Consider the following 14,935-nt stretch of genomic DNA (forward strand, 5'->3'; position numbering starts at 1 on the left):
GCCGTCCATGCAAGGGGACTTTTTGTTGATTAGCCGACATGGACCATGAATCATATGGGCCATGACGATCTTGTACAGTCTCGGATACGTTGTTCTATATGGAATTTCAGCGCATATCATTGCATCCACGTCTTCCACTGTACGTGGAGCGTCACGCTCCACAATCTCACAACGCTCCACAATCTCCGCAATCCACGCTTTTGAAATTCTATGACGTGTATCCGTGCAGTTGCAAATCCAAGCACCTGGCGTTTTTCAATATCGTTTACTAACTCATTTTTCTTTTGTTGGAAGACTCTTGCTACTATATCGGGTCGATCTGACGCCGAGAGATGACTGGGAGTGTTGGCTGTGATTTCTCTCCACTTGGGGTTGCAGGTGAACGTTAAGAAAAAGACGGGTTTGCCGAATTTTCCGCAGATGGCCATCGCATCTTGGTACGCTTGCTTCATCGCTCTTGGACTTTCGATGAAACTCGAGGGGAGGACGTGAAATGATCCGAACATCAAGTTTTCTCTTTCGGCACGATTATTGATGTAGTCCAAGAGACGGTCCAATTGAGCCACGTGAAGTTCCGCCTGATGTTCGCGAATGTACTTGACGCGGTTGGCTTCCATCTCGACGTAAGAGTCTACAATCCATTGCTGAGTGAGTGGTCCTCCGGCCAATACGATGTTAAAGTAATCCCGAATTGACACGAGAAAGCTGTAAAATTCGCACTGCGTTACCCACTTCCTTTTTCCTCCGCCACGATTCAGTCGCTGTGGATAGTTTTCGTCGTCATAAAATTGCTCCTCGGGTTCCGGTTCGGGTTGTTCTACCGGCTCATCATCACCACCTAAGGTTTCTTTTGGTGGATTTTCCAGCCGCAGTATTTCGTTCCGCCTTGTGATAGTGATCTCTTTTTCTTCATCCACATCCATTTCCCGCGCTGCTCCTTGCTCTCTTTCGCGCCGTGTACTGATGGTGTAAGGCATGTTTACATGCCATCCATCGTCGCCGTTGGGGAAGAGCAGGGGGTAGGTCATGGGATCGCACATGGGTTGTTGCGTGTCGATCTGAATGAATTTTCTCCCTCTGACTGGGATGAAGAGATGGCCGCGGATATCTCTCTTAGCTGGTGGCTCACCGTTCCCGGGTAGGAATTTTATCTAGGTCCAATGTTGTTGCCGATACAGAATCGGCCATTGGTTCAGGATCAGAATCGCACATCGGCCCGGGTCATTTCCAACTTGAGTCGCCAAACCTTGTCCATTTCTGCTATGCCAATATTACACATGTATTTTGGTAGAACACCGGCAAGCAGTGTTGATCCGGGATTAATTTATCAATATTGGCATAACAGAAATGGACAAGGTTTGGCGACTCAAGTTGAAAATTACCCGGACCGATGTGCGATTTCGATATGCAGCCAATAATGGCGCAAAACAACATTGTATCAATGTTAAAAATTGAACACCTAACCAATGTTATAAATTTATTTTGGTAGAACATTGGCGAGCAGTATTTATCCGGGATAATTTTATCAGTAGTGGCATAACAGAAATGGACAAGGTTTGGCGACTCAAGTTGGAAATGACCCGGGCCGATGTGCGATTTCGATATGCAGCCAATAATGGCGCAAAACAACATTGGACCAACATTCAACATTCCAACATCAAAAATTAAATAGTAGCCTAAAACAAAACAATAGCTTTATTCATCGTAACATAAAGCAAACACAGACCTAGCCGTATTTGCCGGATTTGAACCCTAGACCATTGTACAACAACTTCATCTTTCAGACGCTTTATTCACTTAGCTATTTCTTTACATGTCAAATAATATGTTTTCCGGAGTAATTTCGGAATTTGTTTAAAAACTTAGAAAAAATTTCCCAGTGAAAACCAAAGTTAGTTTAAATTTAGTACGTGGTAACAGTTTTATTATTTTTACTGATTATAGATACTAATTTACACAACAATCATTTGATTTTCATGTTTAATCGTTAATTTAGACCAAACATTTCAAAAATACAACAAAAAATGTAATTAAAAATAACAAATTTAAAAAGCACACCCGGGTAGGAAACAATACTGACCATTCTGTTTTCTTCATCCGATGTTGATTTTAGGTCGGTTCACATCGTAAATGCGTTATCAGTTACATGAGATTGGTCCATGGTTGGAAAAATATTGGAATGTGGTTTTCCAAAAACCAAATCAATTCCATCCTGGGCCATTCTTAGAAAGTTGAGTTTTAACGATGCATGTATCCCGCTACTAAACCAATGTCGATACAATTTCGAACCTTTGCTGTTGTTCGATATCGACTAGCCTATAATAATCCAATGTCCAAAACCCAAATTTCAACGATTTATATATCCCAATATTTATCCAATGTCAATACAATTTCGAATTTTTTATGCTGTTTGATATCGAAATGCCAATAGTACCCCAAAGTCAGAAATTCAAGTTTAAACGATATATATATCCATATACTAATCCAATATTGGTACCATTCCAAATTTTAGCTGCTGTTCGATATCAAAATGCCAATAGTACCCCAAAGTAAAAAACCCAAGTTCAAACGATGTATATATCTATCTACTAATCCAATGTTGGTACAATTTCAAAATTTTGCTCTTGTTCGATATTGAAATGCCAATAGTACCCCAAAGTCAGAAACCCAAGGTTAAACGATATATATATCCATGTACAAATACAATGTTGGTACAATTTCAAATTTTTGCTCTTGTTCGATATCGAAATGCCAATAGTACCCCAAAGTCAGAAACCCAAGTTTAAACGATATTTATATATCCATATACTAATCCAATTTTGGTACAATTTCAAATTTTTGCTCTTGTTCGATATTGATTAGCCAACAGTAAACCAGTGTCAGAAATCGATGTTTATCTCCCGATACTAATCTAATGTTGAAACAATTTCGAATTTTTGCTGTTGATCGATATCAATTTGACAATACTAAACCAAAATTAGGAAAAAAAGATTAAATGATCTATATATTCCGATACTAATCCAATGTCGATACAATTTCGAATTTATGTTATTGTTCGATATATACCCGGGCAGGAAACAACATTCGCCAAAACTAATCCGATGTTCGTATAGGCTTGGATTGATGCACAAAAATACAAACTTTCTATTGGCAAGCCAATGCTCGGGCAATGATGGAATTCTGCACTTATATCAGTTATCGAATGACGAGACTAGGTAACATCGTAGGACCTATGTTAAAAATTCCTCGCTAAAATTAAACCCGGTTCCAAAAACCAGTTCCAAACACAGGGTGTTTACCGTTCCCCGACTTTTACCCCAAAACTATACATATATACATACATACCAATAATATTATCGTTAAACAACAACAAAAATTCGTATCGCATCGACATTTGGTTGGTATCGTGGTATAAAGATCGTTTAATCTTTTTTGTTCAATATTGGCTTATAATTGGCTAATCGATATCGATCAAGAGCAAAAAATTGAAATTATACCAACATTGGATTAGTATATTGTAACGAGTTATCGCCAATGGGTTCGGTGAATCGATATCGGTGTATTCAGTCACTTCAACACTTAAGCACTACACAAAGTAAACATAACTGTTCTATCTAACTACTGGCCACGCGGGTCTACACTACAGTCCCATTTATAGTCTTACAGGCGTGGGAAAGGGTCAGTCGGTGAATCCAAATGCATCAGCAATCGGATGACACTCGAATGACACTTCCGTCGGTCGTTTGTCTATCCGTTACAGTTATAACGGATGGCGAGAGTTCTCTTACAACGATGCGTGAACGCTACATCCCCCCCTTCAGCCTGCGACTCGTCCCGATCGCACTATGACGACGAAGAACAAGGAGAAAAATAAACATAAACCCGAAAACATAAGAGACACGAGCAATTTTCGGCCAAAAAAAAAAAAAAATCAGTGCAAAGAAACAATTTTTAGCCAAAAGTTAATGAAAACAAATGAATGCAAAATTCAATGTAAACAAATGTCACAACAAATGCTAGAAGGGTTACTGGTAGAACCAATGGACATTAATGCAAAACATTAAAAAAAAACCAAATTACCAAGAAAACAAGCATGAAACAAAATAACAGCTACAAATAGCTATTGAGAGGAAAAAAAAAAAAAAGTTACACAAGAAACACCAAAATAATTTCAGCAATTCGAATAACTCCTAACAGAATAGGGGAGAGAGAGAGAGAAAAACAAAAACAAATACAACGGGTCGGGTAACGGTTATAAACGCTCTTCCACCTCGGCCTCATGAATAGTCAATCGACCTTCCAATTCGACTATGCGTTGAGTCAAGGCTTTTATGGTTGCCCCGGTTTGACGCAAATAAACGAACAGACTTGCTCCCAAACCAAAGAATAAAATCGCTATAACTGCTACCAATTCAAACGGGTACCGAACTGTTTCGGGTTGCCCCGCGCCCCGTCTAGCTTTCTCTTCTTCCTCAATGATACGCAGATGCTCCCCCATGAGGGCTACGCGACCTTGAATCATCGCACGGCGCGTCAGTATCGGCTGGCTTTTCTGGGTTCTTGTCCCCCCCTCCCTTTCTAGTATAGTCTCACTAGCCTCGGGCGCTTTTAAAACTTGCCCTACTTTTTCAAGCTCAGTGAGTGACGGCAGTGACGCGTTGTTCACTGTATACTTGACATTCTTCCTGAAGCTTGCCTGAAAAATCCAATTATCCAGGTGTGCAGTACACGACATTGGGACTTCAAAGACATCAAAAGGTTTTCTTCTAATTAAAGTGTTAACCTTTTCACGACTTTGCGGGCAAGTTATTGTTATTGTTGTATCTTCAGTAGTTGAATAACCCCACCTCCTATGGCCTAGATATACAGTTTGTTGGCCAAGCCAAGGTGACACATGAGTCGTGCACTGGGTGCGACTACGGGCCTCGTCCTTAACAAACAAAGACATTGCACACCCGGGTTCCCTGTGTTTCCGATTAATAGCGCTACTTATCGGACAAATTAAAGCCGGTGACATTAAACAACGAAATGCATCGTCTGCTGATAACTCTACAAAGGCTTGTCTATCAGTTGCTACGACAAGAAATGGTGGAAGAGGATAAAATTGTGCACCTTGTGTGGCATTTTCTATAGGGCGCGGCAAACTGATTACTTTATAGAGTGTAAAACGAAAAGGAAACTCAAAAACAGGTAAATGAATAAAAATTCTAAGACCATTATTAACCGCAGCCACGACTACTTTAGCTTCAGTGTACACTTTCCAACATCGCCCTTCTGGATGGATGGACTCAAGGACCATCCTGACGGCAGCACAGATTTAATTTCTTTCAGGGCGGCTTGAACTTGCAGCGGGAGAAAAAGGGTAGCTGGTAGACGTTCCATAGCCATAACAGCCAATCCAACGGCAAAGTTATCCAACACCTCTTCGATCCATCCCACGGCGGACCCAATTTGACGGAACGCATCTCCAACTTTCGTGGTAGCAATCCATTGCCTTTCGATCTCTTTCACCACCCCGTCCATTTTGTTGTCCATTTTCCAGGCCTCTCGTTCAATTTTTGCAAAAGCAATCTGTAGCTCGGCTACGGCGTCGCCACTTGCCTTAGTCTCCCACAGCGTCTCGTTAATGAGAGAAGCATGAACTTCCAGGGCATGCACAATGGATGTTGTCTCCGTCGAAAGCTTATTGATCCGGCCGTTCACGTGTTCGAGATCTTCTTGGGTAGAGACCCCAAAAAGCCAGTTAAGAAGTCGACCTCCTCCATCCACTAGGCCACGTTTCACTCTGGAGTCTTGCACACCGACGGCTGTTTTTAGTTCATTCCAGCGCTGATGAACCTTCCGCAATTTCAACAATTCTTCTTGTGCCCGTTCTTTCACATGTTGTTGCAATGCCTGTTTAAACTGTGATTTAACTCCGGCGTAGTGATCGGACATGGTATTCACTCGAATGTCTAACCACTCGTATAACGATTTTACCACTTGGTCCACTGGATCAAACGTAAAATCTGTCACTACGACCCACTCCGAGTCGGAAAAGGCTAAGTCTCCTTCCGACTTGAAGATCACCCCTTGATAGGCGACGATCTCGCTGGCAGCTACCGGACCCGGACCAGACATTACGGTAAGCAAAAACATCAACGGGAAAGCAAGTAAGAATGTTTTCCTCGGTGCCCGTATTCTCGTAGAGCGTCGAAGGCCGACGCATTCGGGCGCGATGGCTGTAGCATGTGACGGCCCATCACGTGCAGCTGGAGTGTCAGCCGGAGAGTTCCGGTTTACTCCTCTCGGTTCAGGTCCACGGACTCCTGATGAGCTCCCAACGGCAGCTCCTCGTTCCGGCGGCGGAATGCTAACGCAATCGACGAACGGTTTCATACGTTCCACATGAACGATTTCAGTTTTAACCGTTCGTCCCAGCCGCAGCTCGTAGTTACTAGGAGTGGTCTGTCGTACGACCATGTACGGTCCCAACCAACGATGCAAAAGCTTCTCAGATTTTCCTACCTTTCTGATAGGCTTGTAGATCAGTACCTCTTCTCCAGGTAGATATGTCGTAGCCTCCCTCCGGCCCTCGTCGTAAACCTTTTTCTGCTTCCGCTGCACAGCAGCAGCGCGAGCCTGCACTTCCAATCGGGCCTGTTGAAGCCGTTCCACCGCCCACTCGGACGGATCCCGGTTAGGTGGAGGTACCAAATTCGGATCCGCGTTCAGAGCGCCATCGATGGGGAGAACAGCTTCTCTTCCGTACACCAGGTAGAATGGAGTTCGTCCCGTACTTTCATGACGGCTGGTGTTGTAAGCGAACGTTACGAAAGGTAACGACTCGTCCCAATCCTTATGGTCGGAGCTGACATACATGGACAGCATGTCAGCTAGGGTGTGGTTCAACCTTTCCACCAAACCATTTGCCTGGGGACGATAAGCCGTTGTCGTACGATGGTTCGTCTCCAGGGCCTGCAATACCTTTTGAGTTACCTCAGCGGTGAAGCAACGTCCCTGGTCGGTCGTCAACTGGCGTGGAGCTCCATGTCTTAACAACACAAATTTCACCAAGAAATCTGCTACCTCCGACGCATCTGCTGAAGGTAGAGCTCGAGTCTCCGCCCACTTGGTGACGTAATCTACGGCTACCACAATACTTTTATTCCCACTCTTGGACAGTGGAAAAGGTCCCAGAATATCCATTCCCAGTCTCTCGAATGGACGTTCACTTCTTTGAATTTCCATAAACCCCGCTGGTCGCTGGTAGACTGGTTTTCGGGACTGGCACTCCCGACACGCCCGCACAAAATTACGCACATCCTCGGCCAAGGCCCACCAGTAGTATCTACCCCTCACTTTGTCAAGAGTACGAGTGACACCTAGGTGGCCGGCGGTAATGTCATGATGGCAAGAGCGCATTACCTCGTTTTTAAAGGATTGAGGCACACATAGCCTTAGTAGGAGGCCGTCGTCAACGACCTTGGTCTGGAACAGCAGACCGTCCTTAAGGCGATACTGGCTGTATTTTCTTCCTTTCTCCAGACCCGCGAAGACTTGGTCCCACTCCACTTGCTGCGCTTGCTGAAACTCACTCTTACTTTCAGTGTCAATACTGAAGACAGCTAGAGTACAATACAGCTGTTCGTCGAGCTCCTGTGGTGCGTCGACCGGATAGCGGGAAAACGCATCTGCATCCGTATGAAGTCTTCCATTTCGGTGTATGATCCGTAGTAGGAATTCCTGTAGCTGTAGACTCCAGCGAGCTAAACGTCCGGCTAGATCCTTCTTGGTGAGTAGCCAACACAGAGCGTGATGATCAGTCACCACCAAAGTATCCATTCCCCATATGTAAGACCGAAACTTCTTCACGGCCCAAACCAAAGCGAGACACTCTTTCTCCGTGATCGAGTAATTCGACTCACTTGGAGACAAGAGGCGACTCGCGTAGGCCAGGGGCCTCTCAATGTTATTTACGCGTTGTAGTAACACCGCTCCTAAACCGTAGTCACAGGCGTCAGGGTGTATCTCGAACGGCCTTGTAAAATCGGGATAGGCCAAAGTGGCCGCACTCACTAGCGCCTGCTTCATCAGCTCAAAGCTGACTTCTTGAGACTCTTCCCACACGAAGCAACCACCCTTTTTAAACATGTCCGTCAGGGGTTTGGCTGTGTGTGCAAACTGAGGAATGAACCGGCGATAATACGAGCAAAGCCCCACAAAGCTACGTACGCACTTCAACTGTTCACTTGGCTTACACAGGGTCGACGGAGAAGGGAAGTTTGCGACCGCATTAAGTTTTTCTGGGTCAGGCCTAACTCCATCCCCACTAATGACGTGGCCTAAAGCCTTTACTTCGCTGGCTCCAAACTGACACTTCACCAACTTAATTTTCAACCCGGCCTTCCGCAGGGCGGTCAACACTTGTCGCACTCGCACCAAGTGTTCCTCTGCATCAGCCGCGTAGATGATGATGTCGTCCAGGTAAACGAGAGAAATCGTCCATCTCAGACCAGTTAAAACCAAATCCATCATGCGTTGGAATGTCCCCGGTGCGGAGGCCAACCCGAAAGGCATAACAAGAAACTGATAAAGTTCGTCGGGGGTGACAAACGCCGTCTTGACTTTATCCTCTTCGTTTAGTGGTACCTGCCAGTACCCACTCTCCAGATCCAGCGTCGAGAAGATGCTAGCGTTCCCCATCCGAGACAGCGTCTCTTCGATCCTCGGCAACGGGTAAACATCTTTTACGGATATGGCGTTGAGGCGGCGATAGTCCACACAAAAACGCCAACTTCCATCCTTTTTCTTCACTAAGACCACAGGTGATGCCCACGGGCTAGTTGAACGTTCAATTACACTTCTGCTCAGCATTTCGTCCACTTGTTTCTGCACAATAGCCCTCTCTTTCCAAGCACTCTTGTAGGGAGACTGATGTACCGGCGTAGCAGTACCAGTATTTATGCGATGCTCTGCAATCTTGCACACCCCCAGTTCTCCCTCCTTCAACACAAAACTAGTGTCAAATTCCTCGAGTAGCTCAACCATCTTCTCCACATCAGCAGGGGGAAGCGTCGATGCTACTTGAGCCCGAAAAGCTTGACTCGGAATAGAGGTCATTCTCGGCATAGAATCTGAGTCGCTTATTGACTCAGCTGAGTCCTCCCCAACATCGTCGCCCAGTGAATCTGGCGTTTCCCCCTCATCCACTGCGACAATGGATGGTTCCACAGCCTCCATCTGCCCCAAAACGGTTCCCTCTCTTAGATAGGCGCGCCGATTGGTTAAATTAACCATCAACACTTGTCCTAACGGTTGATCCGAAGACACCAGCACTTTACCCGCCGTCAACCCCTTGGTTTGAGCCAGATGTTCCGAAGGTTCAATCATCCACGTTGCTTCATTGAGAGTCGTGGCTTCTATCTCCACCGGAACAATGGCTCTGGGCGGAAGCATTCTACCCGTCTTTGTGACCAATCTAGGTGCTTTCACGGCCTCCTGTTCTTCGATTACGTTCACGGGTAACTCTCCGAGTAATAATTCAGCGCCATTTGGGACGTAATTTATTTGAAGCCGCTTGAACTGGCTCAAAAAATCGTTGCCCAGCAGTAACTCGATCCCTCTCATTTCCAATAGAATTACTTTTCCACTGGCCTTCATTCCTCTATGCTCGATTTCTAGCTCGAGGGCTCCTAGCGGGGGAGCTCTCTGGCCGTTTACCATGACAACAGACGGTCCGTCCCATCCCATTCGACGAGCTCCTAATTTCCCTTGCAAGCTCGGAGACGCCACCGATACCACCGCTCCGGTGTCAATCACGGCCTTGATCCTTATTCCTCGGCACACTACCTCTTCAGTTATCAGGCGGGAAGAGTCGATAAGCAGTACAGCCGTCTCTCCTGAGTCGTCTTCGTCGGCCGACACCATGCCCACGGTATTCCGGTCATCTTCTTCGGAGTCCCGTCGCCTAGTCTGCAAAGCCCTTCCCTCTTCCTTGCGCCGATCGTTTCTCCATCTGTTCTCTCCCTCGTCTCGACGATCACTCCGCTGACCGCCCCTCCCCTCTTCTTTCGGGGCCGTACTTTTCTGGTCTTGGCCCTTCTCCGCTCTACAGAAACGAGCAATGTGCCCCGCTTTGGCACAATTATGACAGATAGGCTTCCCATCCGAAGTCCGAGATGCGAACGACACATTATTTTGAGGTCGCCCCGAGTTTCCCCGTCCGCCCTCCGGCCTGGGAGATTTTGACACGCGCTTTAACTCGGCGATCTCGGCTTTCAATTCTAACACCAGGTCTCTCAATTCGGTCCCAGCTTCCTCCTTTGGAGGAGGTAACCCCTTCATTGGTCCTAACACGCTCACAGCCCATTCTGGTCGAATAGCTAACTCCGACGCTTCCGTGTGCAGCTGCACCGCAGTCAAGAATTCCGCCGTAGTTCTCGGGCTAGTCACCCAGATCTTCTCGACAAGGGTAGGCTTCAAACCACGAAACAGATAATCCACTTTTGCCTCTTCCAACATCCCTGGGTCTACCCTCCGACACAAATCAATGACGTCGTAGAAGTATTCTACCCCTGATTCGTCTATCCCCTGCTTCCGCTGTCGTAACTTTGCCTCTTGATAGCGGCCATAATGTTGTGGCTGAAAGGCGCGAAGAAATCTCGTTCGTAGTCCGTCCACCCCAGGCACAGCCACCACCCCCGGTGCTGCTGCCACTGCCGGTGTATCCCGCCACACCGCCGGCGCTCCCAAGCAGAGAAACCATTTACTAGCTGCTCCATCCAGCTGCATCCCAAAATTCTCGGCCATTTCAGCTGCTCCCCAACGGTTATAGAGAGCCGTACTCTCATAACGCTCTAGCCAATCCACTGCATCCTCATCCTTCCTCCCGTAGAAGATCGGAGGAGCCCGGTACTTCAATTGGGGGGCAGGTGGTCGTTGGGCCATGACTACTGGTGACGCGGCCCGAGAACCGGCTGAACTGCCTGACGACTCACTCGCAAGCTCCTCTTCGTCTACCGACTCACTCGCAAGTGATGACTCTCTCGAGGATATGGGTTGGCTTCTCCAACCGTGCCAATCCGAGCCCTCCTGACTGGTGCCCTCTTCCGGCTCGGAAGTCGCTCTGAGCTCTACCGCGTCCTCTTGTAGGTCGCCGGAATCCCACTGCAGTGACTCCGTGTAATAGGCCCCTTCTATCCCCGCTTCCACCAAGTTAAGCCTACTCTCGGCCCTACTTCCTGGCAGGGGTGGATAGGTAGCGGATCGCTCCCTTGCGCCCGCCTCTTCTCCTGAGTCGTCTGGATCTACGACCGTCCGTTCTCCTAGACCGCTGTCTCTCGGTCTCCGCTGTAGCAAGAACTTCCGATAATTGCACCCCCGATTCGACCTCTCTCCAGAACTCCCAACCAGATTCCCTGATTCAGCTCCGAGGCTCGGGGCGGGTTGACTAATCGCTAGAGAGGTTTGCGTCCCAGTACTAACACAAACTTTGGTCGTAACTTCCGTTTGAGCTTCCGTTACGTTGGCCCCCCTACGTTCCCTTACTTCGCCCTCGGGTGACGCTGCAATCCTCCTTAACCGTTTACTTTGCCGCAGTGGACCAGTACTCATCTACACCCGATCATTCAGGATCGACGAACCCCCCGGTAGACCTATTTTAACCCGCGTAAAACAAGACAAGATCTGCTCTCTTACCCGAGTTGTGGACGCTCAAACGAATAAGAAGCTCGGCCAGGCCTGTGGTCCTATACCCAAGCAATTTAAGGTACCAATACCCGCTGGTCACACCTTCCAAGGACCTCTCAACAGCACCTGCCTCCTAGTTTCTTACTCTCTCACTTCGTCCCCTAACAACTCAGAATCAAGCCCAATGATCTTACCTTATTTTACCAGGAAGGTCTACCCTGCATCTCCACCATGTAACGAGTTATCGCCGATGGGTTCGGTGAATCGATATCGGTGTATTCAGTCACTTCAACACTTAAGCACTACACAAAGTAAACATAACTGTTCTATCTAACTACTGGCCACGCGGGTCCACACTACAGTCCCATTTATAGTCTTACAGGCGTGGGAAAGGGTCAGTCGGTGAATCCAAATGCATCAGCAATCGGATGACACTCGAATGACACTTCCGTCGGTCGTTTGTCTATCCGTTACAGTTATAACGGATGGCGAGAGTTCTCTTACAACGATGCGTGAACGCTACAATATGGATATATAAATCGTTTAAACTTCGGTTTCTGACTTTGGGATACTATATTGGCATTTCGATATCGAACAAGAGCAAAAATTTGAAATTGTACCAACATTGGATTTGTATAGGGATATATGAATCGTTTAAACTTCGGTTTCTGACTTTGTGGTACTAGTGGCATTTCGATATCGAACAGCAGCAAAAATTCGAAATTGTACCAGCATTGGATTAGTATATGGATATATATATCATTTAAACTTGAGTTTCTAACTATGGGGTAATAGTGGCATTTTGATATCGAACAGCAGCAAAACTTCAAAATTGTACCAACATTGGATTAGTATATGGATATATGTATCGTTTAAGCTTCGGTTTCTGACTTTGGGGTACTAGTGGCATTTCGATATCAAACAGCAGCAAAAATTTGATATTGTACCAACATTGGATTACTATATGGATATATATATCGTTTAAACTTGAGTTTCTAACTTTGGGGTACTAGTGGCATTTAGATATCAAACAGCAGCAAAAATTCGAAATTGTACCAACATTGGATTAGTATATGGATATATGTATCGTTTAAACTTGGGTTTCTGTTTTTGGGGTACTATTGGCATTTCGATATCGAACAGCAGCAAAAATTCGAAATTGTATTGACATTGGATAAATATTGGGATATATACATCGTTGAAATTTGTGTTTTGGACATTGGGTTATTATTGGCTAGTCGATATCGAACAACAGCAAAGGTTCGAAATTGTATCTACATTGGTTTAGTAGGGGGACACATGCATCGTTAAAAATCAACTTTCTAAGAATGGCCCAGGATGGAATTGAGTTGGTTTTTGAAAAACCACATTCCAATATTTTTCCAACCATGGACCAATCTCATGTAACTTATAACGCATTTACGACGTGAACCGACCTAAAATCAACATCGGATTAAGAATGGTCAGTATTGTTTCGTACCCGGGGTTGGTGCTTTAAAAATCACATCAATCTCGTTTGTCGTTGGGCTGTTGTACCGTCTTTGGTCGAGATTTCTTTGATCACTGCTGATAATTATACCCACTGTTTGGTGCGGTAGATTCTCCTCTTGGGCTCGGTGGTGTTCTTCTTCAAGCACTTGCCGCATCATCTTGTAAACGGCTGCGTAGGGATTCTTTTCTTGTAGCATTGTGTCCAATTCCTCCATCAAGTTCCTGTAACACCCTCCATTGGAAGAGAAATTGCCTCTAAACTCGCTGGCCTGTGCAGCGTCCATGAAATACAGATCTGTGTACTTGGGATTGGTTGTGTTTGCGTCGACAGGTGTAGTGCTGTGGTACACTTGACCGTGGATCCTGAAGCAATAAGTTCCACGCCCTGGTGGCGAAGAGATATTGGCTCTTAAAGAATCAAAATCGTGAGCGCTGTTATAGTTGCGGATCATGGTCATGAACACCTTTGCTTTTGAATGGTTGTTCTGCAACACTTTAGCTAGTGGTTGAGGGCACTGCTTGGGAGGGTGGAGAATCACCTTGCCTTTTCCGCAGCATTGAGTGAATTTCTTATCGGCTGCTCGCTCACCCTTGAAATGCCTGGCATTACGTTCGCCGCAAGTGACGTTCATTTCTCCGCAATCAAGCATTGCAAGGTGGTCTTCGGAAGCCAAGACTTTGCAAGCCGCTCGATGAGTTCTCGGCACTCCCACACGGTTGCGGGCAGCCAACAACTCTTCGCGGAAAGTGCGATCTTTTTCGGTTTCCAGAGGTATAATTTCTGCTTGTTCCATTGCATTCATGGCACGAAGTAATTCCTCGTCCTGCTGTCTCTCTTGTCGCAGTCGCTCCATTCGAAGTTGACTCTCTTCCCTTCTTTGTTCTGTCTCTTTTTTTATCTCTGCAGCTCTGTTGGTGGTCATTTGTTCTCTGTTTAATTCCCGGCGTACCTCAGCCTCTTCGTGATTTTCTACAATGAGATACATTTGATGACGCAATCTATCCACCGATGCACGCGACATCCTTCCTTCTACCGTCTCCTGTTTGCAATGGGTTGGATGTCGCATTTTGTCTTCCATAAGTCTATCTCTCCTCTCTTCGTAAGTTTCTACTGCGCACAGAGCTTGCTGTCGCCTTGCTTTCTCTTGTAGCCTTACACGTCTTTCTTCTTCATTCTCTTCCTCACGCAGAGCTTGCTGCCGTAGTGCTTGCTCTCGTAGCCTATTCTGCTTCGTTTCTTCTTGCTCTTGCACTCGCTTCACCCTCCGTCCCTCTGCCTCAACGTCTAGACGCGATTGCTTATTTATGTCATTTTTGGTTTGTTGTTTGAGTTCTTCATTGAGTCGCCGTTTTTTTTTCATCGTGGACGTATTTACCTCTGGATCTATTCTCTTCTAAGCGCTTTGCCTTAACCTCTGTAGCCTCTTTCGCTTTTTTCTCTTAGCTTCAGATTTTTCTCCTCTTTTTCGGCATTAGTCAGTTGACGACGTGGTGGCATCTCAAGTCACTCAAAAATTCGTTGATTTGTGAAGATGAGATGGGAGGGTTTTTGAAGGGTTTTTGGATTGCAACACAAAAAAAAGTACAAACAATTGCTACAATGATTAATGAGTTTAAACCTTCCACCAATCGACACCGTCCCAGGCAGTTGCTCAATGTGGTTTCCGAGTGCTTAAAAACTTATAAAGTTGCTGGCCAAAACACCTATCACTATATCTCCGGTATTAAAGGACTGTTCTCAAGTCACCAGCTCTGCATTCTCCCGGCCTTACCA

General features: G+C 46.1%; 1 protein-coding gene and 1 long non-coding RNA gene across 3 annotated transcripts; one reads left to right on the plus strand and one right to left on the minus strand.

The window, feature by feature from the left end:
- Positions 1 to 116: 116 nt before the first annotated feature.
- LOC116919349 lies at positions 117 to 14,659 on the minus strand. The gene is given in 4 exon segments (XM_045171249.1): positions 117 to 1,151; positions 13,176 to 14,516; positions 14,518 to 14,593; positions 14,595 to 14,659. Coding segments are annotated over 4 exon segments (2,517 nt in total).
- Positions 4,564 to 5,958, plus strand: LOC123470383. Of its 2 annotated transcripts, XR_006644054.1 has the most exons (3): positions 4,661 to 5,190; positions 5,251 to 5,479; positions 5,543 to 5,958. It is a non-coding gene; the product is annotated as an uncharacterized LOC123470383 (long non-coding RNA). The 2 variants fall into 2 exon arrangements; XR_006644053.1 differs by having other exon boundaries at positions 4,564 to 5,479.
- Positions 14,660 to 14,935: the final 276 nt, after the last annotated feature.

This window comes from Daphnia magna, linkage group LG3 (genome assembly GCF_020631705.1).
Source record: "Daphnia magna isolate NIES linkage group LG3, ASM2063170v1.1, whole genome shotgun sequence".
NCBI classification, from domain to species: Eukaryota; Metazoa; Arthropoda; class Branchiopoda; order Diplostraca; family Daphniidae; genus Daphnia; species Daphnia magna.